A 25,730-nucleotide genomic window follows, 5' to 3' on the forward strand; every position below is an offset into this window, starting at 1 on the left:
AGATTTTTATTTTTGCAATTGAATTTTGACACCGTTTTTTTAATACGAATTACAATGCAAAAGTTTTTGTTTTACGAAACGTCTATCGCGTGCAAATCATCACTTTTGAATTTTTGAAAAGTCCATCCATTTTCATCCGTTTCTCTCAATTTTTTTTTCCTTTTTTTTTTTTTCATTTGGAACAACAGTAGCACATTTTTCCACCACCACGTCCCAAATTCCTTCATCCCCGAGCTAACAAGCGGAAATCTCGCGACGGTTCCACGTATGACGAGTTCAGACAAGCGGAAGCTAACCGGAGGTTTGACCTCTCGTGGAATCAATACTGGTGAGACACGGCGAGAGGGGACATTTTTTAGCCATTATGACGCGAATCTTGAATGTTTCATCTTGTTTGCGGGTAATTCGATTCGGCTAATCGGCTCGAGGAATGTTTTCCAACCGAGAGAGAAGTCTAATTTAGAGAGACTTGTTATAGAGACAAGAGAATCGAAAAACGTGAAATTAGAAATAGAAAAAGAAATATAAAGATATTAAAAATTCCTCGTAATATTTTCCCGTTTTCGATTCTAAAAGTGTGAAAATAAGATGAAAGGATTTCAAAGAGATAAGATTAAATAGTGGAGAAGAACGATATTCTTCTTCGATGGAAATTAACTAATTTTCTTGAGTTGAGAATTTCTTAAGTAACAAAAAAAGGAAAAAAATAACTTGCAACGAATCGCGGCAGAGTACGTAGGATTTAATTCTCTATGATTTAATATCAAGTACAATATTAAGATTAAAATTTTTTTCTCGTTATTCATCTCGTTTGTTCACATATTTTAATTATCCCCTTAACCACGTATTTTTCTACCGTATTTTAAAGAGTTTTAATTCCGCGGAATTAATAAAAGATATTTTCCCCTCGGAAAAAGAAATTTTCTGTTCTCCTCGGTAACAAAAAAAGAAAAAAAGAAAGAAAAATCAGAATGACGAATTATGAAAGTTGAAAAATGGTTAAATTTATTTGACGAATGGGGAAAATAGGCAAAGACGTTGAAATTCTAACGTTTTCATTTTCTTCCTTTTTTTTTCTTTCCTTCTGGTTGTTTCAGACAGCTGCTCGGGAACGGCACCCTCTATTTTCCGCCATTTCTGGCGCAGGATTTTCGAGCGGAAGTGCACAACGCTAGATACAGGTGTCGTGCGACCAGTTCAGTAGGAACCGTGCTTTCCAGAGAAGTCACTCTTCGAGCTGGTGAGTTTAGTAATGCCTTTTGTTCAATTCGATATCGACTGATCGAATTACCATAACTTACTTTCCTTTTTAGATTTTAAAAAGTAAGAGAAACATTTTAAAAAATGAAATTCAAAATTTTTGATCCTGGAATAAATTTATTTACACGCTGGGATTATTTTTAAAGAAAATTAAAAGAAATTAATGAAATTATTTCTTATGACAATAAGAGAATTTCCAAGAATTTCTTCCATTTCCAATTAAAAATTTATTTCTCGTTTAATTTAAATTACACACGTTTCAATAGACTTATTATTATTAAATTCAACAAAAAAAAGGAAAGAAATTTAATTGATCTAAATTTAACATTCTTGAAAAAGAATTAAAATTCTAATAAATTGTCTGATATAAGATTCATAGATAAAATCTAGAATTCCGTGGTAGATTCGAATCTATATTCAAATAGATCATCACTGGATCGAATATTCAAATATTCTTCAGAAATCCGATAGTATTCTACTGCTAATACGATTACTAGATCGCTCTAGTCAACAGTACGAAGCGTGTAGCACATACTATATACATATATAACACATATTTTAAATGGCAAACAAATAAGGTCTGTACACGAATCGGAATAATTAAAAGATCCTGTGCGTTAAGTTTTATCCGCAGTGTACTCGAGAGCGGTCCAGCGCGTTAATAACATAAAAATAGCGCAAAATATAGGGAGGGAAAAACGTTCGTTTGCCGTGTTCCCACAGGTACAGACAGAGGTCTCATTATCGTGTCCCAGTGCGGTGCTCATTAATTACTATACCTTTTTTTTCCGATCTCGCTCAGCATCGGGAAAGGGTGAACATTCGCGTAGAGTCACACGCAGAAATGGTACGCGATATTGTGAGAATAGTAATCACAACTTCGAACTGAAATTTATAATTGAAAATTATCTTATTAATTTGGCGAACAGGAATTCGTTTGATGTGAATGATGGAATTTTATTTTATATATATATATTTTTGGATAGTTTTTCTTAAAAATAGTAATCAATATAGACTTTTGCGAAATTCGGTTTTGATGAAAAATTAAAAATATAGGAAAATTGAAATAATATTTTACGAATAGGGATAAATTGCTCACATGTTCGTTTTATCTTGAAATTGTAGGTTAAGTGCTATTTCTTGTTATCCTTTTATTAAAAAAAATATTTGATTTTCTTGCTTCGTAAAAAAAACGTTTAAAAATAATCGATATTTGATATCTCAATTATCAAACTATTTTTATATAACGAAGATAGGTTTGGTAATAAAAAATATATAAAATTATATAATATTAATAACGATAATTTTATATTATGTAAAGATATGAATGAATAATTTTACAATTTTTTTTCATGATTTTCCTTTTTTAGAATAGAGTATCTTTAATGTCTATTATAGATCATAAGACATCCATATCCATAACTTTCGTCCATTTCCGCGCCGTTTTATACGCGAAGCGTGATCCGTAAATAGGGCACCTCATTGTCACTAAACAAGCTACGGATCAAGTTACTCGCACGAATATACGTTTCAATTCCAATAATAATTCTATTACCTTAAATACCTTTGTTCTCGTTAAGAGTCTACGAACTCTGCATTCATATTTCCCGCTTTCATTTAAAATCTTTCAACTTATATGGCTTAAATACTTCAATCATGAACAAAATAACGAAAAATAACCTTAAAATCTAAATCTTCTCAATATTTACACTTTTCTCTATATCTAAATTTTTAACGTATTTATTACATCTCTTACTCTCTGTTTCAATTTATTCGATCAAATTAGATTTATTTTACACCTCTTTCGTTATATTTTCTTCAAAACCAATGTGTTTAATTAGATCAAGTTACATAACCACAATCGTGCAACACATCGCAAGTTTACGATCTTTATTATTTTTATTAACGAAATATTTTCTCGAAAAACCATATCCCACATCAAAAAGATCACATCCACAATTTCATATCAAAACACAAAGCAACCAAGGAAAAAAGAACTCGAAAAGAAACCATTCCATTCATCGATACGTTTCCCCTCCATGTTGCGCGAACACAATAAACGTCAATTACATACAGTGAACGTAGAAACGTGACCGGCCGCGACAACTAGCGGAAAGTTGGTGAAGATCCCATTATGCCGGAAACGCAGGCCGCGTTTTCACCGTAGATGTCCCCGAGTAAATACCGAAGGGAAAACGCAACTGAAAGCCGTTAAATTGTATCGAAGGGAAGTTCGATTCGAGCGAGTTGGCGAAGAGAAAGAGATAAAAGGAGAATAGGACGGAGGTGTGAGGAGGGAAAGAGGAGGAACTGAGAACCGTCTGCAAACGTTGTCGAGAGAACAGGGGGACAAAAGTTGGTCCGGCAACCATGGGCTTTACGTGAGCCACCATTTAAATGGCTGATTTTATGCCGACCAACGCTATACAAACTCGTAAAACAGGCTACGTGCCCGTTACGGATAGCACTTGTATATTGGGAACCGAAATTAGAAGAGAATTCCGAATCCTTCCATTTAACTTGCCTTCGATTCCGCTGCCGAGACTCGCCTCGTTGCTTTTTTAATGCGGTCTCGTCGACACTGCCGACTGTTTTAGTTACGCGTAACGCGCGCTCTTTTGTTGCTTCGAATTTCTAGACTTTTGTTCGATTAGAGAAATAGAGAAATTGTATCAGAGAATCGAGGGATTATTTTGTTTAAGTGTTCTTTTTTTTATTGGTAAGTTTAAACAATTATTAGTAGAGATTATTTCTTTTTATTTTTCGAGGTTAGGTAAATCTTTTGAGGAGAAAAAGGAATAATAGAAATGTGTAAATGTGTTAATTTGGTGAATTAATTTGATGTCTTTTAAGTGGAAGGATAAACGTTTTATTTTACAATGAAAATATTTAATTATCGGTAATTTTTAGAAATTAATTATCTCTATGCAAAAATGAACTTTGGTCAAAATTTATAAATTTCGAACAGCACAATGGAACGAAATTTTTGTTTTTCGTCGTCATTGTTCCATTACAATAATTAGAAAAAAAACATTGGAAAAAGTTTCCAGCAAAGATCACGATTAATTAAGTAGGGAGAAGTGGCGGGCATTTATTTTCCAAGCATTTCGATTTCCAAGTTTCTCGAAAGAAGAACGACAGTAAATTCTGGCAAAGTTCTCCAGACCTTTCGGAGGAGCCGCGTATCGATTGGCCGGTTTCTTCGTCCGGCGGAAGTTCGTAAGTCGGGGCCGTCAATGGTAACAGAAATTCTTCTTCCTATTTTTCGTCGAGTCATCCCTGTCTGCCCAACTTTGCAAAGTTTTCCGACAGGAAACGCGCGCGTACACGGGCTGGCCAATTTGACCAGGAGAGGGGGAGGGAGGGGAAAGAGAGAGGAAGAATTCGAAAGTCGAATTCTCTCGCGATCATGTCCATACATTTTCTGGCCTTTTGATTCTTTCTCGACTGGAAGTCGGTCACCTCGCCAACTTCTCGACTCTTCCACTTCTCGAACACGAATCGACCAACTTCCACGTGTTCTGGCTACTTTCCTGTCGTATTCGCATTTATTGGATGGATAAACGGAGGAGTTTATCGAAACAATTCGAATCGATCAATGTCGCGCGACCATATCGATATAATATATCTTATTAGCAAAAAATTATTGGCCAAATTATTCGGCCAGTCGATCGATTGTAAAAAAAATAAACGTATCTACGATTAAGTTTATTAAAGTTCAATTTCGTTAAATTGTTCTCATGTTGTTTCTTAAATTATCACGGATGGCAGAGATATCCCCTTCGATCCTTCTCGAAATACGGCCTCCAATTAAACGCCATTCAATCCCGTCGTAATCCCATCAAAGATGCAACAACAACAATCGAATCACCGTCAATTCGCCAAGAATTTCCGCCAAATTTACTCTCAAAGTCCAACACTGCTCCCGCCTCCACCCCTCCCCGCCAGTTTTCCAGCGGTAACAAGTTTCCCGGACTAATAAACGACGCGACTTTCCTCTCTTCTTAAATGTAATTACCGCTCTGCGAAAAGGAAAAGGGAAGAAAAAAAGATAGAGAGAGAGAAAAAGAAGAAACAGACGAGTTGAGAAGAGAGAACGACGTTGAACGCAAACGATCATCAGAAGTCGCATCTATGAGACGGCGGCGTTAATTAAACCTCGTTACTTCCCTTCGAATTTCTCTCTTAACAAGTTGCCGTCCAATCGAAATCCCCGATAATCTCTCGAACGATCGAAGATGTTGTCTCGAGCCTTCGATGTTTCCCCCCTTCTCGCCGCACGTATACATATTTATGTATAAAATCCATATCTTGAAAAAAGAGAGGAGACGGGAAGATTTGGAAGAGAGTGGCTCGTTATCAACCACTCTGTTTCGCTCGACGTCACCCTTTCACCGCGCAGAAAACCATCCCTTAGCGAGAGTCGAGCCTACCTGGCCTCCTCTCCTGGCAGCTTTGCACGCGCGAGACTCGAGAGAGACCTGCCAAAAACCTCCCTTTACGCGCGCACAGTCTTCCAGAGACTCGTGAGGCTCGCGGTCGACGCGTCTCGCACAAGCAGGAAGAGAAAACAAGAGGGGGGAAGGTGTTCCAAAGCGAGCCGAGGAAGGCGACCCGTGCGGAAAAGGCCCAGTTCATTAAAATATGTTCCAGCCGGCGGTAATTACGCGTTTAATTATTTAAACGAGTGACCCGGCATTCAGCGAGATTTCCCCCTCTATCTCTCTCTACCATCTCCTCTCCTTTTTTTTCTCTTGCTCCCCGTCCGATTCCACCTCTGGTTAAACTCCCCTCTTCGTTCTTAGTACTCCCTGGTACCGTTTCTCGCTCTCTCGATGATATCAGAGGCCATCTAGCCATCCTCATCCAATCTTCCCTACTCTTTTCTCGTTCTCTCCTCCCTTTTTTTTGCTTTTCCTGCCTCGTCACAGAGTTGCCTCTCGGACCTTTCGTCGCGGTTTGCCATTCCGTGTCTCCCTTTCCTTCCCCTTTCCTTTTTCTTTTTTCCAAGGCGAGCTCTTTCAACGCGACGCCCTTTCAACCCGACGCGTACCGTTTCCGGTTAACCTCTATCTTCGTCGCGACAGACGGAGAAAAGGGGGAGGTTGGAGCCACGCTCTGCCACCGGCCAGATCCGACGCGGATACCACGAGATGAGACGGTTAATTGGTGGTTGAAGGGGACGCAGGGGAGTATAGTATATTCGCCAATTCGTTTCCCATTCGGAGACGTTTGCGTTTCGTGCTCCCCGTTTAATTAATCGTTGGGGCGCGAGAACTGGAGGGAATTTTGCGGAGACAATGATCGTAGATAAGAGATTTCCAGGGGGTTTTCGGGGGTTTAGGACCTGGAACTTTTGTCAGCAACGTGCTGAGCGAGATTTTTTTATTATTTTTTGACGAAGGACGAGGAGAATCGGTTTCGAGTTGGTTTATGGGGATACTCTGATCTTGGGAGAAGATTTAGTTTTAAATTAGAAATAAAATTTTCTTGGATTTTCTCGTCGTTCGTGAATTTATTTAAAGATACTCTTTTTTTGAGGTGGTTAATTTTTAACAAAGAATTAATCTTCTTCTCACTATAGAGTATAAAGAAAATTTTGATTAAGAGAGAGAATAAGAATTGGTTTAAAGACAGAAGTTAATTAATTTTGTTGGAGAAATTAGGATATAAGGATGCTTTGATCCTAGGAGAAGATTTACTGATTAAATTGAATTAAAAATAAAAATTGAGTTTACTTGCAAGTTGTTTTAAACGAGAATCGATTATGAATTTATTCATTCTACGTTCTCCTCTCTCTCCTAAACAGCTTGTTCTCGCACAATTTTTTCAATTATTCAATGATTATAATTCCGAAAAACTCGCTCATACAATTCGAACAGTGATGAAATTCAAAATTTACCATTCCAATATCCCAACCCTGTTGAAACGATCCGTTCAAAGTCGCATAATCGCGGAAATCAGGAGTATTCTTTGAGAGATTGGAAAGGGAGAGAGGAGACATGCGGAATTCACGTATGGAATCACACCAGTGATGAGAAGGAATACTCGATTAAAGAGGAGCAAAGCAGGCTGATTTCCGCGCGTTCCTAGCGCTCTCTTCTCCGATGCACGGTATCGCGGGTATGAAAGGGCCGAGAGATACAGAGAGAAGGCCTGGACCACGGTGAAAAGCGATGAGGAATTTATCTGAAATGACATCGGCTCGACCCTCGTCGCCCGCCAAAGGACTTATTCCCGAGGAGAGCCGCATTGTCTGAGGAAAAAAGAGGGAGCCGTGCTGCGCTACCCCTTCCTTCTTTCCTTCCTCTTTATATATATATATATATATATGTTTTCCCTCTCCTTTTCTTCTTCGCTTTACAACGGGACTCTCGCGAGCAAGAGGCCATGCCACTTCTAATGATGATCCTCCGAACGAGCCAATAAATGATTAATGATTAATTGACTCGAAGAGGGATGTTTTTTCTTTTTTTTTTTTTTTTTTTGAGAAATAGTTCGAGAAACAGGTTGGAAAGTTTCTTTGGAATTTTTATTTACGATTATTTATTTTTAAGGTTATTTGATTATTTGTTTCAGATTTGAATTTGAGTTTAATAAGATTGAAAGGATGATTCGTCCGTACTTCAATTTTCGGCTCGATGTTATTATTAGAGGAATTCTTCTGATCGTTGCATTATAATTTCGAGAAATAAAGGAAAGGGAGTGGAAAAACCTCTTCAATTTCAATGAATGAAACCATTTATCCTCATTTTCAACTTTAAATTTAATACTCGCTAAAGCGAATACTCGTCTATCCTATTTAAATCCTATTTAAACGAAAGTAACGAAAGCAAAAAATAGATAAATAAAAATAAGAAAAATTCCAATAAGATATAACAATAAATTATTATATTATAATATAAAGCAGGGAAGGGGATAAAAATATTCGAGGAAACTCTTCAATCTCGAAAGAACGAGCCATCCATCTTCGTTTCATCCTCGACTTCATATCCAACTTTATATCCATCGAGAGCGGTAACATTCTCAACTTAACGTCCAATTTTATATACATCAAAAAACAATGTCATCGCAGGAATAAATAAAAGGATAACAAAGATATTCCGTAAAAGTTGCCAATCCCAACTTCAGCTTCAATTATCTATCAAAAATTCCAAACACGATAACGCTCCATAATGCACGAAAGAAAAGAAAAGAACAAACGTTTCGACGAAAATTTCAAAAATACAAATATATATCATATACACGCAAGATGGAAAAGACAAAAAAGAATAATAAAAAAAAATATCCCCCTCCTCCTCCTCCTCCAAAAAAAAACCTGTGAACGCTTCGAGGGTTGATCCATCCATCGGCGTATTACGTCAATCTAGGTGGAGGGAGGAGAGATCGAGATGTCGCGGGTTGTGATATCGGGACGTGAATCGAAAAGAAACTTAATCCCAGGGTTGGCTGCGAATCCACGGGAAATATCGTTCGCCCGGTTCGATGGAGATCTGCGCATATTGGCCTCGTTTGCACGTTTCGTTTCGTCTCCCCTCCCCTTCCACGGAATTTGATCGTTATCCAGGTATTCGTCAGCGCCTCGGTTGGAGGGGGAGGCGTATCTCCGAGTGGCTTCCTAATTTTTCACGTCTCGAAGATTCGACTTTCCAGTCTCCTTTGTACGCCTCCCTGGATCGTATTCACATTTCCTTGCGAACACGTTTTATCTTATCGGAATGACGGATAATTAATCTGTCCTTCAATCTTGGATTCTGAAATTTTGGATTTGAAATTGTCGATTTTAATAATCTTCGCGGGAATTATTCGGTTTCTCGGTTTCTGCGTTTTAAAAATTAAATTATTTCTAGCGCTCGTATACTTTTTTTGCCTCGCTGCTCCTTTCTCTCTCGCGGTAATTTAAATCTTCCTAACTTTCTTCGGGTAGTTACAACGGTAGCGGTTTCAATTTACGTTCCGCTTAAGCAAGCATTCCAAGAATCCTAAGTAAATTCTTTCCGAAGCTAAGTCGTTTAAAAAAATTAACGCTACGTTAGTGTCGTACTTGAATTTCTATTCCATTATTCGAATTGCTATTTCTGAATTAACGACCGATAGAAAGTGTCAAAATTATAAAATTTTAAAGTTTAAAATTGCCTCGTATTACAACTCTGAATAACATCAAATTGAAGGAAACGCGATATAATTTCATAATATCCGTTTCACAAGTTCATCATTTAATTAGATTACAATTCTCCTACGATTCTACGGTCACGGATAATACTTGGATCATCCCGATTAAGCATTTAATTGCGGATGTGCTTTATAAACCACATGTTCATTTTGATGTAAACATAGAATCTGAGGAATACGAATACTTTTTTAAATATTTTGGTGAACAACTTATGACAATTATTATATCTCGGAATACAAATCAATAAATATTTTAATTAATGAACACCCATATTCTAAGAGTATTACGATTTGATTTTAATAAAATATTTTTCTTTGCTTTTAGAGCGATCAGTTAAAAGTAAGCCGCAGATGAAAGGTTAATAAAGCACAACGAGTAGTTTAAGAAGATTAAATCATTATCTTCGCGTAAATAGTTTAATTTCGTAGAAACTGAAACCAGGTTAATGGAAAGAATCGCATAATTTTAACCCACGTCTCTTTTCAAGCAACATCGGTACTCCTTGAACGAATTTTCGCGAGGAGAAGGCATTATTGCAAAATTTTCGAATGTCAGGAGCGGGGAAGAAATGACTTAAACGCGTTACGTTTAATACTTAAATTGTGCCTCCGAAATGAGACGCGTAACAGCGTGACGCTCTGGCTGACAGTGCTATTAAGAGCAATATCGTAGCTACCTGTCAGATCTGGGAATAAATGGAGCGGCGACGGAACTGCTGGAGCTGAAAACGAATTTCCGGATGCGACGCTAATCTTATCTCCGCCGAGGGAATTTACCTCGACAAACGTCCCCCTTTTCTTTTGGATACCTTTTGGATGGAAAAAAAAGGGAGGGAAATTTTAATAAAACCAGGAATATCGATGCATATTTCATTATTGCTCTACTTTTTTCAAATCGATAAAAAGTAATCGAAAATTTATATCCTCCAAGTCATTTTATCATGAAAATTGATAGATGCGATCGAAGAATTATTATTTTTTTCTTTCAAAAATCTATCTTCCAACTATATATTTTTCTATTTTTTTTTTTTTTTTGTAATAAAATTATTACAGGAGAAGTCCTTCGACGAAGGAATTAAACACGAGCCCTCCACTTTTGCCACTTTTCTCGACGATGAGAGAGATTGTCGAGAGCGTTCTATCCATTATATCGTCGTCGATTTAACAAGGATCGTAATGGCGGCGGCGGTGTCCTCTCAGAAACGATTTCGTCGATTTTCATCCTAAGGATTTTTCCCGCGCGGGATATGGAACGGATGTCACGTCCATCCACGTGATTTATAGCCTCTGCCACGAAACGTATTCGAACGAAACGTGTCGGTAAACAACGTCGTGGAACGTTTGGTGAAAAATCGACCGAGAAGGGGGATTTATGTAAATATCGGATGGACCCCCCCAATCCACCGTCACGTTTCTCTTTTATTTAGGTCGTGTGTATTTCTCGAATAAAATACCCGCTCGATTCTTCTCTGCTCCGTTTACAAATCGTTGTTGATCGATTTGCTCGCGAATTACCTCGGATATTTTATAAGTCATCGTCATTTTTCACCTTTTTCCTCTTATCGGTAATTATTTTCCGATTGGAAATATATATAAATTTGGATTTAAAGTGAATTTCGCTTTGTTAAAGTAAATTTTCTTTAGCAACGGATAATTAATGCGTTTTTCTCGTTATCCGTATCGGAAACTGGGTTTGAAAAAAACTTGCTTCGCTCTTAAATTTAATTTCAGAATTTCTCTGGTTAGATTTAACACCAAAAGTGATGGTAATATCGAAGAATTAAATTGACCATTAAAGTCATAAGTAAATTGTTTCGTTATTAAGTGGGATTCAAAGGGCGTACTTATTCAACGAGAGTACTCGAGGATTTTCATATTGTAAGAGTTATTATGTTACGGCTGCGGTCCGGGGATTGAACGGGATTATTGTCCTTTTCTTCCCTCCCTCTGTTTCCGTTTCGTTCCAACATCTTCTTCCTTCCCCCTGAATTTCCAATGGAAGAGTGGAAACAACGGTTCAACATTAGTTATTGGATACTTTATTTTGGTAAGAAAAATAGTAGAAAGGGCAACATCGAATTCAACTCGTTCTAAATTAAAAATACTCGAATCCATTACAACGATCTCGATCGAATAATTCGTATTTTTCTCTCGAATAAAAATATCTTTCGTCGACTTTTCTCAACGCGAATCAAAAGCCAGACAAATCGTTGGTTAAACTTGCGAAACGTGCGAAGAAACGATCGATTCTTACACCCCCTTCTCCCCCAGAGGCGAGGATCGACCTTTGACCAAAAACTCTTCGACAAACTTTTAATCCACTCAAGAGAGAATCCCAACAAAACGCGCCCGAAAACGAATCAATAATCCTCTATCACGTTCCATAAACTCTGCGCTCCGAGTCCCCGCGGGAGATTCTCGAGGAAGAAAGAAATCCGCAACCTCCTCCCCTCCCCCAAAACTTATCAACCATTCCTCCCTTTCGTCCATCCCTCCATCCATTCGACTCGTGCAAATAGAAACTCGAAACGTTGTTCCAAGGACGTTTCCACCGTAATTTTTCTTTCTTTCTTTTTTTCACAGACGTTCAAACTTTTCGAATGTAAAAATCGGGGGGAAGAGGGGAGCGGAAAGAAAGGGGAGGTTTAATGAAGCGACGCTTTAATTACGGTTTGCGGAAAGGGGGTGGTTGTTGGTCACGAGGTTCAACCCTTCTAATCGAGATTCTCTGTTTGGATTGCAGTGTTGACGGTGCCCGGGTACGATGTTAGGGTGAACAGATCGCCAGTGTTGGAGGGGTGCAACGCGGTTTTATCTTGCACGGCGAGGGAGGACGTGAAGGAGCATCTGACTGTCACTTCCTGGTTCCGCGACGACGCCATACTTCTACCCGGTAGCACGGACACAGGTAAGATTAATTAAAATATACGTGTATTTGATACATTTCTTTTATTTCTCGGGATACGGATTCTAGAAGTAGAAATTTCTGGTATTTGAATAAATTAGGAAAATTCCAGAGGTTTCCAGAGGGTTATTTTTAAGTAATTTTTAGTCGAATTAGAAAATTCGTACGAGATTGAAGGAGAAATAAAAAGAAAGCGATTAAAACGTTAAATTTCTTCGAACGTTTTGAAATTTTTGATGTTTTAAACTGATGAATGAGAAATTTTGCGATTAAGTTTAATTAATACTAGTGAATGTTTTAAGGATGTTGAAATGTTGGTATCGCTAGAAACAGTACTTATTGATTAGATATTTATTATACGCAAGACATTCGAATTAATTATTTAACATATCTACGTTCTGACTGTACAATCTTATATTTTCAATATTCTTCTTTTCGTGGCGTGAGCGAGGGACTAAAAATGAAACGAAATGATTAGAATGCCTGGCGGACGGGGCAATATTCTATAAAATATTTCATAAAATGGATGACAGCGTGCCATTCCCGAGATATTCCCCCCTAAAAAACTAACCCCCTTTGAAGCGCACTCTTTCTCGTGAAATAGTTGACTTTAATTGCTGACAAACGCACGCGTTTATTAATATTAATAAAAAAAAAAAAGCATCAACGTCGAGATTTATGCTCGTTAAACGTCTGGAAACGGTTTTTCCCGTGGAAATTCTACTATCGAGCGCGCCAAAGGATCCAAATCAAAGCCATTTTTCCCCTCCCCCCGATTCGAAAATATATTTTTGAAAACGTGTAAAATCTAAATCCGAATAATATCTAATTATATTTCGATCAATTATTTGAAATTGAAATCAACTCCGAAATTGCATCTGAACATATCCAATAATCCCATCATCGCCTCTAACGTATAAATGTACCGTTTATTCCGTGGCATGAATTTTTGAAACGGCCCAGACAAAGCATAAAAACATCCACTTGGATACGATAAGGGCGCAATGGGCCTCTAGAGGGGATGCTGGATGATATTCGATTGGAGACGAATGGAAATAGAGAGAGGAATGAGGGGACGAAAGGGGCGGCTAGGACGAAGTTGAAAAGACGGAGAGTATTGGAATGGGGCGGAATATAACGCGGCGGCGGCTAACTGCCGAGTTGTTTCGAAGTTGTTCGTTCGTGGTGGACGTGTTTCGAATCGGTGGAAGGGTTGGTAAAGGGAGTTTGATAGTTTTTAAACGTTCTTCGTGCCTGAACTGGGAATAGAGACGGCGGATGATACCCGAACGGATTGATAGTGTTCGTTTGATTGCGTTGGACGATATAATGGATCACTCTACAGGAAACTCTGTTTAAAAGAAATTACATTTACTTTGGATATTATTTTGTAAAGTCTAGTTCTCATTTCGCGGTCCCAACTCTGTTTAAAAGAAATTAGATTCATTTAGATTACTTTTTTAATTTTCGTTACATCGGATGACTAAGTGTTCTATAAAATGTTAATTTAATTTTTATTATTTGTGACTCAATCTTTTTCATAGAATTATAAAACGACGATTTATTTGTATTTCTCTAACGAATAAAAAAGAATCCGTTCTCTGATTGAACAATAATTGGTCGTAAAAAAAAAAAGGAACACAGTCATCTTCAAACCGGAAGAAGATCATCGTGTTCTTTCATTTCCACCGTCCTTCACGGTCGAAACGGGCGGAAATGGCTCCGTATTTTTTAATAATGAACACATCCTCTCTGAACTGACGTCTCAACGGCGGAAATAGACGCTCGACCTCTTTCCGGTTTTTTCAGACGGCAAAGTACACACGATTCAGTACTGTTTCGAGTCGGCGCGCGCGCTTTCCTCCTTCCAGCTTTTATACCTTTGTACAATTTCTGTGTCTCGTTGTCCTTTCAACGTGATGTGACGCGCGTCTCATCAACACGAACGGCTGTTAAGCCGAAATCGACGGCAAAGCTTAATCGGCAAAGCCGGTCGCCCTCTTTTCATGTCGCCTTCGTGTCCTTTGCCGCCACCTGGATCACGATATTTCGAGTGAAACGTCGAGGGAGGGAGTTCAAAGTTCGAAACGAAATTCGAAGGGATTCGAAGATCTTTGAAGAGTCGGGCTTCCTTTTCCCGAAGATGGAAGGAAGCTGATGAGGATTTTTTTTTACTCGAAGGAGGAAGATCAGGAGGAAGGGTTGAGTGCTGTACGGAGATGAGAATGAAGAAAGTAGTATCGAAAGCAGTAATGTTTGTAACGTCAATTTGCAAGTTCTCGTATAACTTTCTTCATCTTAAAATTTTTCAGATATTTTTATTAAGTGAAGCATCAACTTCATACGCTTTGTTGATGAATCTTGACACCATTTTATATAATTTGAATATTCAAAATCGTAAAAATTATTTTCATTTATAATGTTTTACTTTAGGATCTAATCGTTAGATTTAAAATATTTTCGAAATTATCAATCGTATATTCGCATACATACGATTATTAATATAACCACTTGAATCCAAACTATCGTTACAAATTGGTAAAAATGGTAAATTAGTCTACGCGCATTATGACAAGTAAGAAAATCTTTATATCAAATGTATCGATAGAATTCTCTGGTTTCTGTGCCAATGCATCGAGAAATTTAGTCACGAATCGTCTTTTCGGATTAAAGAAACGAAAACTAGTCGTTTCCTTCCACCAGTACGTTCGTACTTTCTCATATATATCGAAATGCTAAAGTAAAATTATTTAAAACGCAACTTGCAAGGGTTTTGAATAAAAACCGCTTTTGAAATCTGTTGAAAAAAATGAAACGAATATATAAAAAAGAAAAATAAAATCATCTTCCTCCATCGCTCAAATAACGTAATTGCGTTTAATCCAAAAATTCTGCTTTCGTTTATTTTCTTTTTTTTCACATTTCATCCCCTGTGCATTTATAACCGCGAAAGGGTTGGTTTCAATTAAAAAGTCGAACCGTGCCACGAGAGAAGTTTAAACGTTTATTTCCCCGACGCGCGTGGAAGTTTCGTCGGCATAAACAATTCCCCGAAACGATGTTGGATGGAGGGGGAAGAGAGCGAGAGAAAGGGAAGGAGGAGAGAAAGAAGCGAAGAACTTGAAACTTCATTTTTCGCGGCGCGAGACTTTCGTCGGTGCCTTTCCCATAAACAGCCCTCGAGGCACCCTCTCTCGGGGGAAAAATGCCGCCACCGCCCCATCCACTCGAATCCACCCTCTATCCTCCTCTCCTCCCCGTTATTCGCAAATTCGTGGCACGCATCGCCACCATACGCAAGGATTAAAAGGCACGGCGGATTATTCAATTATGTTCGTATTAATCGGGCAACGAATTTCGCTGATTAAATATTAAATATAGTTTATATCATGATCGTTGGTGATTTCTTTCATTGCATATTTTTTTCTTTAATTTTCTTTCCTCTCCAATTGAATCGAGCGAGCTATTATATCATTTTCGCAATGTTGGAGAGAAGTTGGCTGGATTTATTTTTCCTACGAATTTGAAAAATTGTATTTTTTTTTAATATGTAATTTCCTACGTTGATCTTTCTTCCTAAACTTCGAAATTACACGTGGAATTACGATAATAATTACGAATTACGATCTATATAAACCAAGTTCAAGACAATTTTCCTTGCGCATCAATCCAACCATTTCCTAGAGAATAGAAAGAAGTAAAGTAGTCGCGATTACCGTAAAAAGGGATCCGCCAATTTCGAATCGAATTCATTCCACGTGGAAAATACGGGATCCGCTTCGGTTCTCATAAGAATCGCAACATCTGCAGGGGAGCACCGTAAGAAATCGGTGCCCCTCTTCGGGAAAAGGCGAGCGAGGAAAGAAAAAGGGGTACGTTGGCGCGCTCGAGCGGTTTTAATATTGGCAATGGCGAAAACAAACATGGCCAGGGGAAGGAAGAAATATGGAAATATTGCCGTGGAAAAGGTATTCGGAGAGCTGGCATTCGGCGACCAGGAGATGGTAATATACGCTCGTACACGATACCTCTTTCCTCTCTCTCTCTCTCTTTCTCACTGCAAACAGTGGACAGAGTTCCACTGCGACAAAATGTGGAAGAGGAGGGTGGAGAGAAGTAGCCTCGAAAATGTTCAAAGAAGGGGAAAATTAAATTTGTTTGGACGGTTGTCGGGAATGGATTCGAGCGGATCCCGTTTGATGCGTTTCTCTGATTACTCCCGCGAAGAGTAATGAGTTTTTTTCTTCTTCTTTTGCTTGGAATCGCCAGGGGGAAGTTTTTTTCTCACGTTTAATATCTTATGTACTTTTCTACTACATTTTACGATACCACAATTCTTTCGGGATGGTTTATGTCGTATATAAATATTATAATTATCATGTATTAAAATTTATTCGATTCTCGAATGCTGCGGGTAAAGAATAGAGATACGAAGTCACGTTTAAAGGCAATTACCTTTCCCTCCGAAGAAACGACCACCTCCTCGGAATCTCATAAATAAGTTTCAGTTGCAACGAGCAAGGAGATGAGAGGAAGAAGCTTTGTTGAACATGTCGAAACAGAAATGATTGCGAATAAATCGGGGAAAAAGGCTGTGAGGAGCATGAAAATAAAATTGTAATCGTAGGATGAGAGAGGGGGAGGAAAATGTATCGTTGGAGGAGGAAAAGGGTAGCTGACGAGTTGCTGGGCAAATGTATGCGGACACACTTGCGCTCGAGGTGGTCGAACAAGCTTGGAGATTTTTAAGTTGGGACGTTGCTAGAGATGGGAGCTAGTTTGAACCGGAGAATGAGATGTCAACATTAGCTGCTCTCCTCCTCGAGTGGCACCAATTACCGGGCTAGCGAAGGTTTAAATCATTCAGTCGATGGACCATTTGATTCGAGATAAGCTTGGTTTGTACGGTTTCTTCGTTCGTGGTTGTGCGAGAGAAGTTGGAGAAAGTTGGAAAGAAGACGAATCGGTTGTTTGTAACTCGTGCGAATAGAATTCTAATGGAAACATTCGATGTGATGAATAAATAAGATTCGAAATTTTTCTCTGAAAGGATATATTAGATCAATTTGGGGCGAAAGATGGTGATTAGCGTTCGAGATTAAAACAAATTAGAAGTTCGAGGAGGAACAATTCGAAACTCGTGGGAACTCGATGGAAACACGAAACTTGTTAAACTCTGAAACTTGACTTAACTCGTAGCTTAGCGTTTTGGCCATGAACTTGCACCGTCGTGATCCTCGCATCACATTCAAACTTTGGATAATTACAAACTTCTCTGTTCGACTATTAAATTTCGATCTTTCTTTCCTGTATTCATTTCCTTGGACGATAAAGTGGAAATAAAAGAAGAGTAAAAGAAGCGAGCTGTTTCAATGTAAATTCAAGAAAAGCATAGATATTCCGCGATAAATTTTCCTCGCACGAGGCCCATCCAGGTGGAACAAGATCGGCGAAAGACCGATTTCGACCTGTTTCCGACCCATCGAACTCGAGCAAGGACGTCAGTTTCCGACTCATCAGCCGCCACCAGGATATCAACTTCCGAATAACCGCCATCTGCGCTCCCTTCGACATTACCTACATTACGAACAATCCTTTCCTAACTTACGAAAAATTTGATTATCCTTGTCCCTTTACTTCCTCTCTTAAAAAAAGAAGAAAAAAAAAAACAAAGAATTCATCTTCATTGCATCAAATCTATTTATTCACTTCTTCATTTACATTCTCTTTACAAAACCAGCTCAAACTTCGTCCAACATTCGATTTTTTCGCAACCCACATCGTCAAACCCAGCATTATTCCACTCCTCCCTATTTACATCCTCCATCAGAAAAAAGGACCGATTTCAAACCAATTACACACCGCCCGCATATCTTCAAACCCTCTCGAACCCCCTCAAACTAATTCATCTTCCACGAATACCCGTAATCTCTTTATTCCCTTTCCACTCCACAAAAGAAGATCCCATCGATCCCATCGTATCGATGCGTCCCCCGGAGACAACGATGGAGTCGTGTCGATCCATCCCTTCCTCCTCCCCCTTCTCTCTCTCTGGCACGTCGCGTCGTGATACGACGTCGTCGTCAGACGGCACTCCACTGTTCCTTCCTTGGACGAGGACAGCGGCGCTGATAACGGAGGTCGTCGCGATGAGGACGAAGGAGGAGGAGGAGGAGGAGGAGGGGGACGGTGCAGGTGTTTCCGTGGTACGTGTCGAGGCGTGCACAATGTTGAGGTCGGCCGCCGCGTCGCGGAACAAACGTATCACAACCCGACACGACGCGATGCTCGCCGTGATATCCTGTGCAGTGTGGCGAGACGCGCGCGCGCGTATACCTGTACAAGAGGGTGGAAGAGGAGGAGGTGGTACCTGTTACGTGCAAGCGACCGGCATAAATATGTATGGGACATGAATGGCTGAGCGTGTACAGGACGAGGCGAAGCCGTTAGACGAAGGCTGGTCGAATGGGATCGGGTTACCTATGGATGTTTTGCACCCTCCTCGGGGAACGGGGGTAATTTCTCTACTCGCCGTGTGAGAAATCAGCGGTAATTAGAATGGTTTCTTTAACGATGGCTTTTTTAAACAGGGCCAGGTGTTTGGGTAAATGGATGATTGAGAGAAGTTGGATGAAAAGTTTTGGAGGGAAGATTTTTGGAACGTTGGATGGCGAAGAAATTTGGGGGAAAACGAGGAGAGACGAAATTTTAAGGATTAGAAATGTGGAATTAGAAAGGAATTTTAAGGATTAGAAAGGAAGAGCTGTTTGGAGAAAATAGAAAGGGAATTCTGGTAAAAATTTAAAAAAATCGATAAGAAATTCGATATAAAAATTTAATGAAATTGAAGGACATTTTAGTTTTTCCAGTTTGTTAAATAAAACGCGAGATGTTATCACGTTGGAAGAAATTTCTTTATCTAAATTTTAGATAAAGAGGAGAATGTACGTGTGTTTCTTGCTATCCTCATAGAGAAGGAAATCGTTGGAAAATAAAAGGAACGTTGAACGTTAGAAAATTTAAAAAGATTTGAGAGAGTTTAAGGAAAATAGACGCGTATCTTACTTTTTCTTATTTCTAAAAATATTCTTTTATAAGATATTTTAAAAATATTTTCATGTAACGTAATGAAAGTGCAATAGAAACGGTGCAAAGATATAAAAGAAAATTAATTCTCCGATATTTTTTACTCGATAAAAGACAATAAGAACAGTTTAACGCCTCAAAGTGTTCTCTTATTTCTATGCAAAATTCAATGCGTATTTACGAGGGATCAGAGAGAGGGAATAGACGTTTACGAGGGACGTCGATCGAGAATGAATTGTATGACAGGGAGAATTGACACGTGAAGCACAGTGACGTCAATTGAAGAAAGGACTTTGAACGCTATTTCATAGAGGCATTTGTACCACGGTACGTACACTTGCTGGCATGTTTAAACATTTGCCAATATTTCACTGTCCCTTCGCGTTCCAAGCATTTCTACGAAATCGATAACGAATAGAGGCAAGGGGGAGGGAAACGGATCATTTCGTTGTACAAATCGTTCCCTCGAATGATCTCATTCGCGTTTCAAACTAAATTTAAAGGAAAGCTTTTCAAAATTACAAATAAATTTATAAAATTTTGAAATATTCGTTCCACGGACGAAACGAAAATTAATCGTCGTAATTTTAGTTTTTTTTTTTTAATTAATTTTAATCTAATAATCCTTTTGTCTTGTTGATTTAAACATTTTTAGTAAAAAAGGAAAAAAAGTAAATATTCGTTTTCGAGAAAAATGAAAAACATTGCGATATTTCTTCGTTTTATCGGGGAAAAAAAAAAATTCCTCGATAAAATGATTTCTCTACCACGATAATATCACAGATTGCGTATATACTATAATCGGTACAAAATTAAATTACTTTTTCACGCTTCAAACACTCAAACGAGAGATTATTTTATTATTTCATTACCTCGTGAAATAAAATATCTCTTGTCCATCGAAAAAGATTATATCATAAATTATGATCGATTAAAATTAAATCATTTCTTCACGCTTAAAAAACACCATTAAAAACAGTTTTATTATTTCGTTACTTCGTAAAACTCGATAATTATCAAAAGGAGGGAAGGGGTGAGAAAAGATAGATTATATCGCGAAATTGACAATCGATCGAAATTAAATTATTTCCTCGCCTCCCTGAAAAAGAAGAAGAAGAATAAAGCGACCCCAACCAAAATTTATCATTCCATAAAAAATAATCCATACCTATATATACATAAAGAAAAATCGTAAACTATCACAAACCATTCAACGACACGAAACCAACTACTACCAATTTAAAATTCATCCACGGTTTACCGGAACAAAAGATTTTGTCGCTTGTATCAATTCCCTCCCTCGCCTCTCAATTATTCAGAAAGGATCCCTCTATATTTCGTTGCCTCTCGTTCAACGATCGTGCGTAGAATTATTCCACCCCTTTGTTCGCTGAAAATATTCTTCTTCCCCTCTTACACACACACGCACACACACGTGCGCACACGTACACGAGAAAGAGAGGAAAAAGGGGGAATGGATACTTTCACAGCCGAGCGAGCGCTCGATTGAAATACGTGCCTGGAGAATCTGTCGCGAACGTGCGTCCGTCGGGCATTCGAAGATTTTACAAAGTAACTCTCAAAGCTTTTACGTAAACGACACCCTCTGTTATGTATACGAAAATTGCTTCCTGTTGAGCCGGAAGCAGAAAGAAGAAAGAGTGGCGCGCGCGATCCTCCGTGCCCTGTTTTCGCGCCGTAATTATGCCAGCGTAGAAGTTTCGTTCGACGAAATTCGAGTTCCTCGAAGATTTTTCTCTTTTCCTTTTTCCAAAAAGGAGAAGCTTTTTGGAACGTGGAAATTTTTGATAACGTGTTGTACACGTTTATGCGATTCTCGATAATCGTTCGAGATTATTATTAATTTAATATACGTTTCGAGTATCTCGCGATTATTATTGGAGTGGACTATTAATGGATGAATTGAGAATCGAGCGGGTGTGTTTAGTTTGAGATATCGATCTCGAGCGATCTCCAAGAACACGATACGAGGAGATTGGAAAGGAGAGAGAGACGATTGGATTTAACTTAGGAAATTGCGAGACGCGTGTGAAATTATTTCTGTATAAATAAATTCGTAGGAATCGGCGAATTGAACGATGCAAAAGGATGGGCAAAATTTAATAAGTTACGAATAAAGCAGTTTCCATAACTTACTTCAATAATTTATCCTTCAAGAAATAATATAATAGCTACGAATAAATATGTTTCGACTATTTTAATACCATCATCTTTCAAAATCAAATCCCACCTATATTTATCCAACGAATCCTTATTTCCCAAAAGTATAGTATTTCTCTATTCCTGCGTAATTTTTCTTAACAAATATAGCCACAGATACGATATTTTAATAAATATTTTAATAAGTACCATCATCTTCCAAAACCAAATCCCACCTATATTTATCACCCAGAAATCCAACGAATCCTTATTTCTCAAAAGTATAGGTATTTCTCTATTCCTACGTAATTTTTCCTAACAAATACAGCCACGATATTTTAATATATACTTTGATAAGTAGCATCTTCCAAAACCTTCCAAATCCTTATTATAATATTTATCACCCTCGAACGAACAAGAAATCCAACGAATCCTTATTTCCCAAAAATATAAATATTTCTCTATTCCTACGTAATTTTTCTTAATAAATACTTTAATAAGTACCATCATCTTCCAAAACCAAATCCCACCTATATTTATCACCCAGAAATCCAACGAATCCTTATTTCCCAAAAGTATAGGTATTTCTCTATTCCTACGTAATTTTTCTTAACAACTACAACCACAGGTGCAATATACATATGTATATATTTAGGCGAAAGAAATAGGAAAATAAGGTTGCTTGCCAGTCAGTCACGACGAGGGGCAAGCTTCTTCAGGGGGTGGGGGCGAAACGGCCGCGAAAAAAGCAATTTAATATCGCCTTTCCCCGACGGAATAAAAATACGGAGATAAATAGCTCGTAACCCGGAGCTCGAGGCCCGTAATACGAGCCGGAAGCACGGCTACATTCGTTGGTACGTCGCATGTACATCGTCCGTGTGACGAGGCATCGGCCTGGATACGGAGGATATCGGAGGAAATGGACCCATGGTTACGTCGATTCCAACTTTATCGGGCTGTCCTTCCTTTTTTTTTTCTTTCTCGTTCCACCTCGTTCAAGGCGCGCTGAATTTCCGAAAATTCAAAAGGAGACTTGATCCTATTCCAATTTATAAGATAAGATTTATAAGGCGCTTTTGCAATTATTCGATGAATTTTTGCGCATGTGCGACCAAGTGTCTTACGAGCAAAATGATTTTATATTCATTTCTTAATGCAAAGAAAAGAATCTATTTGTAAATTAATAGCGTTGTTAATTGGAGATAATGAAATCTAGTACGAATCACTCGAAATACCACGGCAAGTTATACTTTTTACATGTTATGTACATGTGTATAATATTTCTGTTTTCTAAAAATTAAATCTTCGTATAAGTTCAAAAATAAGAAAAACATAATTTTGTCCAATTTGTACGCCTGAGACGGCTGAGACTCGTCTCTCGAGCGAAAAAGGTTAATATCCATCTCCTCGATTTTTGGCGCAGCGTTGAAAGAATTGAAAAAGAAAATATATATATATATTATTCCATTTTTCCGCAAGAAAAAGCAATAAGTCAAACGTATAAAACTTACAAAGCTAGGCAAAGTCCAAGTTATCCATCTCTTGAGGAAAACGGCGTGAGAAGGCTTAGTATCGTATATTCGAGCAAACGAACTCGAAAAAAAAACGCTTTCATTTCGACGAAGGCTTTCCATTATCCCCAGTATCAGAAGGTCTGACACGTCTTCGAGGCTCGCAGGAAGTGGGGAACGAAGGGGGGAAGGGTCTATCGATTCTTTTTGAAGTTTTTCTTCGAGTCACACCGGCGGCTGCTCGCCGTCAAACGTCTGTCGACCAGCTTTGTCGACAGACTTGCCCGCGTCTGGTGGGCGCATTTTCATTTTCTCGAAGGAGGCCAATACCCCCGAGCCAACCCCTCCCTCTCCATGCTGTCACATCGTTTTGCCCCAGACACCGGTGAAACACCGGGGACACACGATCCACTCAGCACTTTTGTCCCCTCCTCGTCCTTTCGCGGAGAGAAAAGAGGATTAACGTTGGACGATTCTCCTCCGATTTGCCATCCATTTCTCTTTAACGGATAAACCGGTAAATTTTCAGATACAAGATCGTGTATATTAACAATTCTATTTTAATTCGGATATTTTTGATAATCTTCGAGCGATTCTCATTGCTTTTTGTTTCTATTATTTGTCTGATCGAACATGTTTTCTTTTTGTCATCATAACTCGTCATCACTGCGAGTAACTAATGCTTGACCTATACTACTACTTCTCTAATAAACGGCGCTTATGGATCTAGTTTAATGATCGACGACCAACTTTAGAATACTGTATTTCACGTTTGATTATATCTTACAATTTAAAAATTATCGTATCAAATCTGTCAAAAAAAAATTGGAGCTCCACCGAAATGGGAAAACAATAATGATCGTTTGTGAGAAGTAATTTTACTTTGGAATCAAGAGCGCTCAGAATGGCCGGCTGTTTATAACGGCGGTGACGCAGCTTAGCCGGAATCTTGTTGAAGGGGATATCTTGAAAAGAAACGGAAGGAAGGTCCAGCGAATCGACCGTTCCAACTAAATTGAAAATTTCACGCTTGACGTGCGCCCGGATTTTCATCGACAGATGCCGAGGATTTTGCATAACCTCTCGCGCGGATTTGGAATCGAGACGAAAATATCGAAGGTATCGCGTTATTTCCCCGGCTCCGTGAAATCCGCGTATAAACCAGCTTTTGTTTTCGATCGAGCCGACTGCTTCCGGTTAAGTCTAAAGCCGCTTTCCACCGGAGGCGCTCGTGCTCGAACAGAAATCCGTATCCCGATCGATATTTCCATGCTATGTCGAAGATGTAAAATTAATTTAATTTGCGATTAATATTTTTATTATTATTTAAGGAAGATGAAATAAAATAAACGTAGAAAGATTCACCGTCAAGTTGTGGAGGAAATTAATTGTATCCAAGGTATATATCGAGGTGAAATAATTAATTTAATTTGACAATTTGTAATTGAAATCTAGTATCGTTAGTAATTGATATTGCTACGTTAGAATAACACGATATATATATATATATTACCAAGATCATGCAACTGTCAAATAATTGTTGATATCGTATATTTCAAAGAGTAATTTATCATTTACTGCTTCATTATAAAATTATTTCATATTCATATCTGCTAACTAATAAATCGTCGAAAGCGTTCCGCGATCCCGTGTACAATTTATTGCTCATCAAAAATTCACAACGGGCATTAACGAGAATCAAAATTTCAAGTTGAATTTCGTTCCAAATGAATCATTTGTACAACATTTTTTATTTCATTAACACACGCTTAATATACGTTGATGTAAGTATGCGCCGTTCTGAATTCGATAAAATTCCAATTTTTAAAGAATTTTTCAATCATCAGAGTCAATTTCATTAAAATACAACGTTACTAACATTAGAATTTATATTCTCTTGATATTCGCAATATTTTAAAAATTAAATCAAAGGATAAATTCCATTCATAAATTAACTTCAAGGTCGGAAGAAATGCAGCTAATTTTAATTTTACGATAAATTAAAGATGAAAAAAATAATTTCTATTGTAAATTATTAAAATATGAAGTGTTAAAATCTGAAGTACCTCCATTTCTTCTATTTCGTCGCGTGTATATATCATACACGCTCGGTAAATAATTTCGTGAGACGAAAGGATATTCTGTTTCCCATCGTTTTTAATGTACAACGTAATATATGATGTATTTCTGGTGCACGCGCGCGGTCATTGCATGCAAGTTAAATAAAAAGCTGGGGAAAACGAGAACGAGAAGGCTGAAAAATGATATTTCGCACGGGCAAAAACGCGTGAAATCGAACAACGAATTAAATGATACGATGTGCAACGTATATCGGGTTGTACAGCTTGTAAAGCTATTTCAAAGGGATTATTTGAAACGTGGCGTGAGCGCAGCCAGCCCTTCGTCAATACTGGAGATTAACGTCATCTGGCGACGTATTGCGTTATTTTGACGATGTTATTCACCAGCCTCGTTCGTAAATGCCATAAATCACGGTGGGATTGTAATTAAAATATTTATCCGGCCGAACTTATGAATGAAAGAAATTAATACGCGGTAAAAATTGCGATATCGGTGACGACGGTGGTTCATAAACGCTTCATAAATGCCATAAATCACGGCGCGTTGCGCGT

At 38.3% G+C, this 25,730-nt stretch overlaps 1 protein-coding gene and 1 long non-coding RNA gene across 6 annotated transcripts in view; one reads left to right on the plus strand and one right to left on the minus strand.

Moving 5' to 3' along the window:
* The window catches only part of LOC107998228 (cell adhesion molecule Dscam2), a 195,930-nt gene that overhangs the window by 154,739 nt on the left and 15,461 nt on the right, over nt 1-25,730 (plus strand). For all 5 annotated transcript variants that reach the window (XM_062072618.1, XM_062072617.1, XM_062072619.1 and 2 more), the window contains exons 4-5: nt 1,098-1,240; nt 12,176-12,340. In XM_062072618.1, the coding sequence (XP_061928602.1) occupies nt 1,098-1,240; nt 12,176-12,340 (308 nt within the window). The remainder of the gene's footprint in view (nt 1-1,097; nt 1,241-12,175; nt 12,341-25,730) is intronic.
* LOC133665804 (uncharacterized) lies at nt 2,542-3,351 on the minus strand. The gene is made up of 2 exons (XR_009829169.1): nt 2,816-3,351; nt 2,542-2,757 (listed from the first exon to the last, which is right to left on the minus strand). It is a non-coding gene; the product is annotated as an uncharacterized LOC133665804 (long non-coding RNA).

The sequence above is a fragment of the Apis cerana genome, linkage group LG3 (genome assembly GCF_029169275.1).
Source record: "Apis cerana isolate GH-2021 linkage group LG3, AcerK_1.0, whole genome shotgun sequence".
In the NCBI taxonomy this organism is placed as follows: domain Eukaryota; kingdom Metazoa; phylum Arthropoda; class Insecta; order Hymenoptera; family Apidae; genus Apis; species Apis cerana.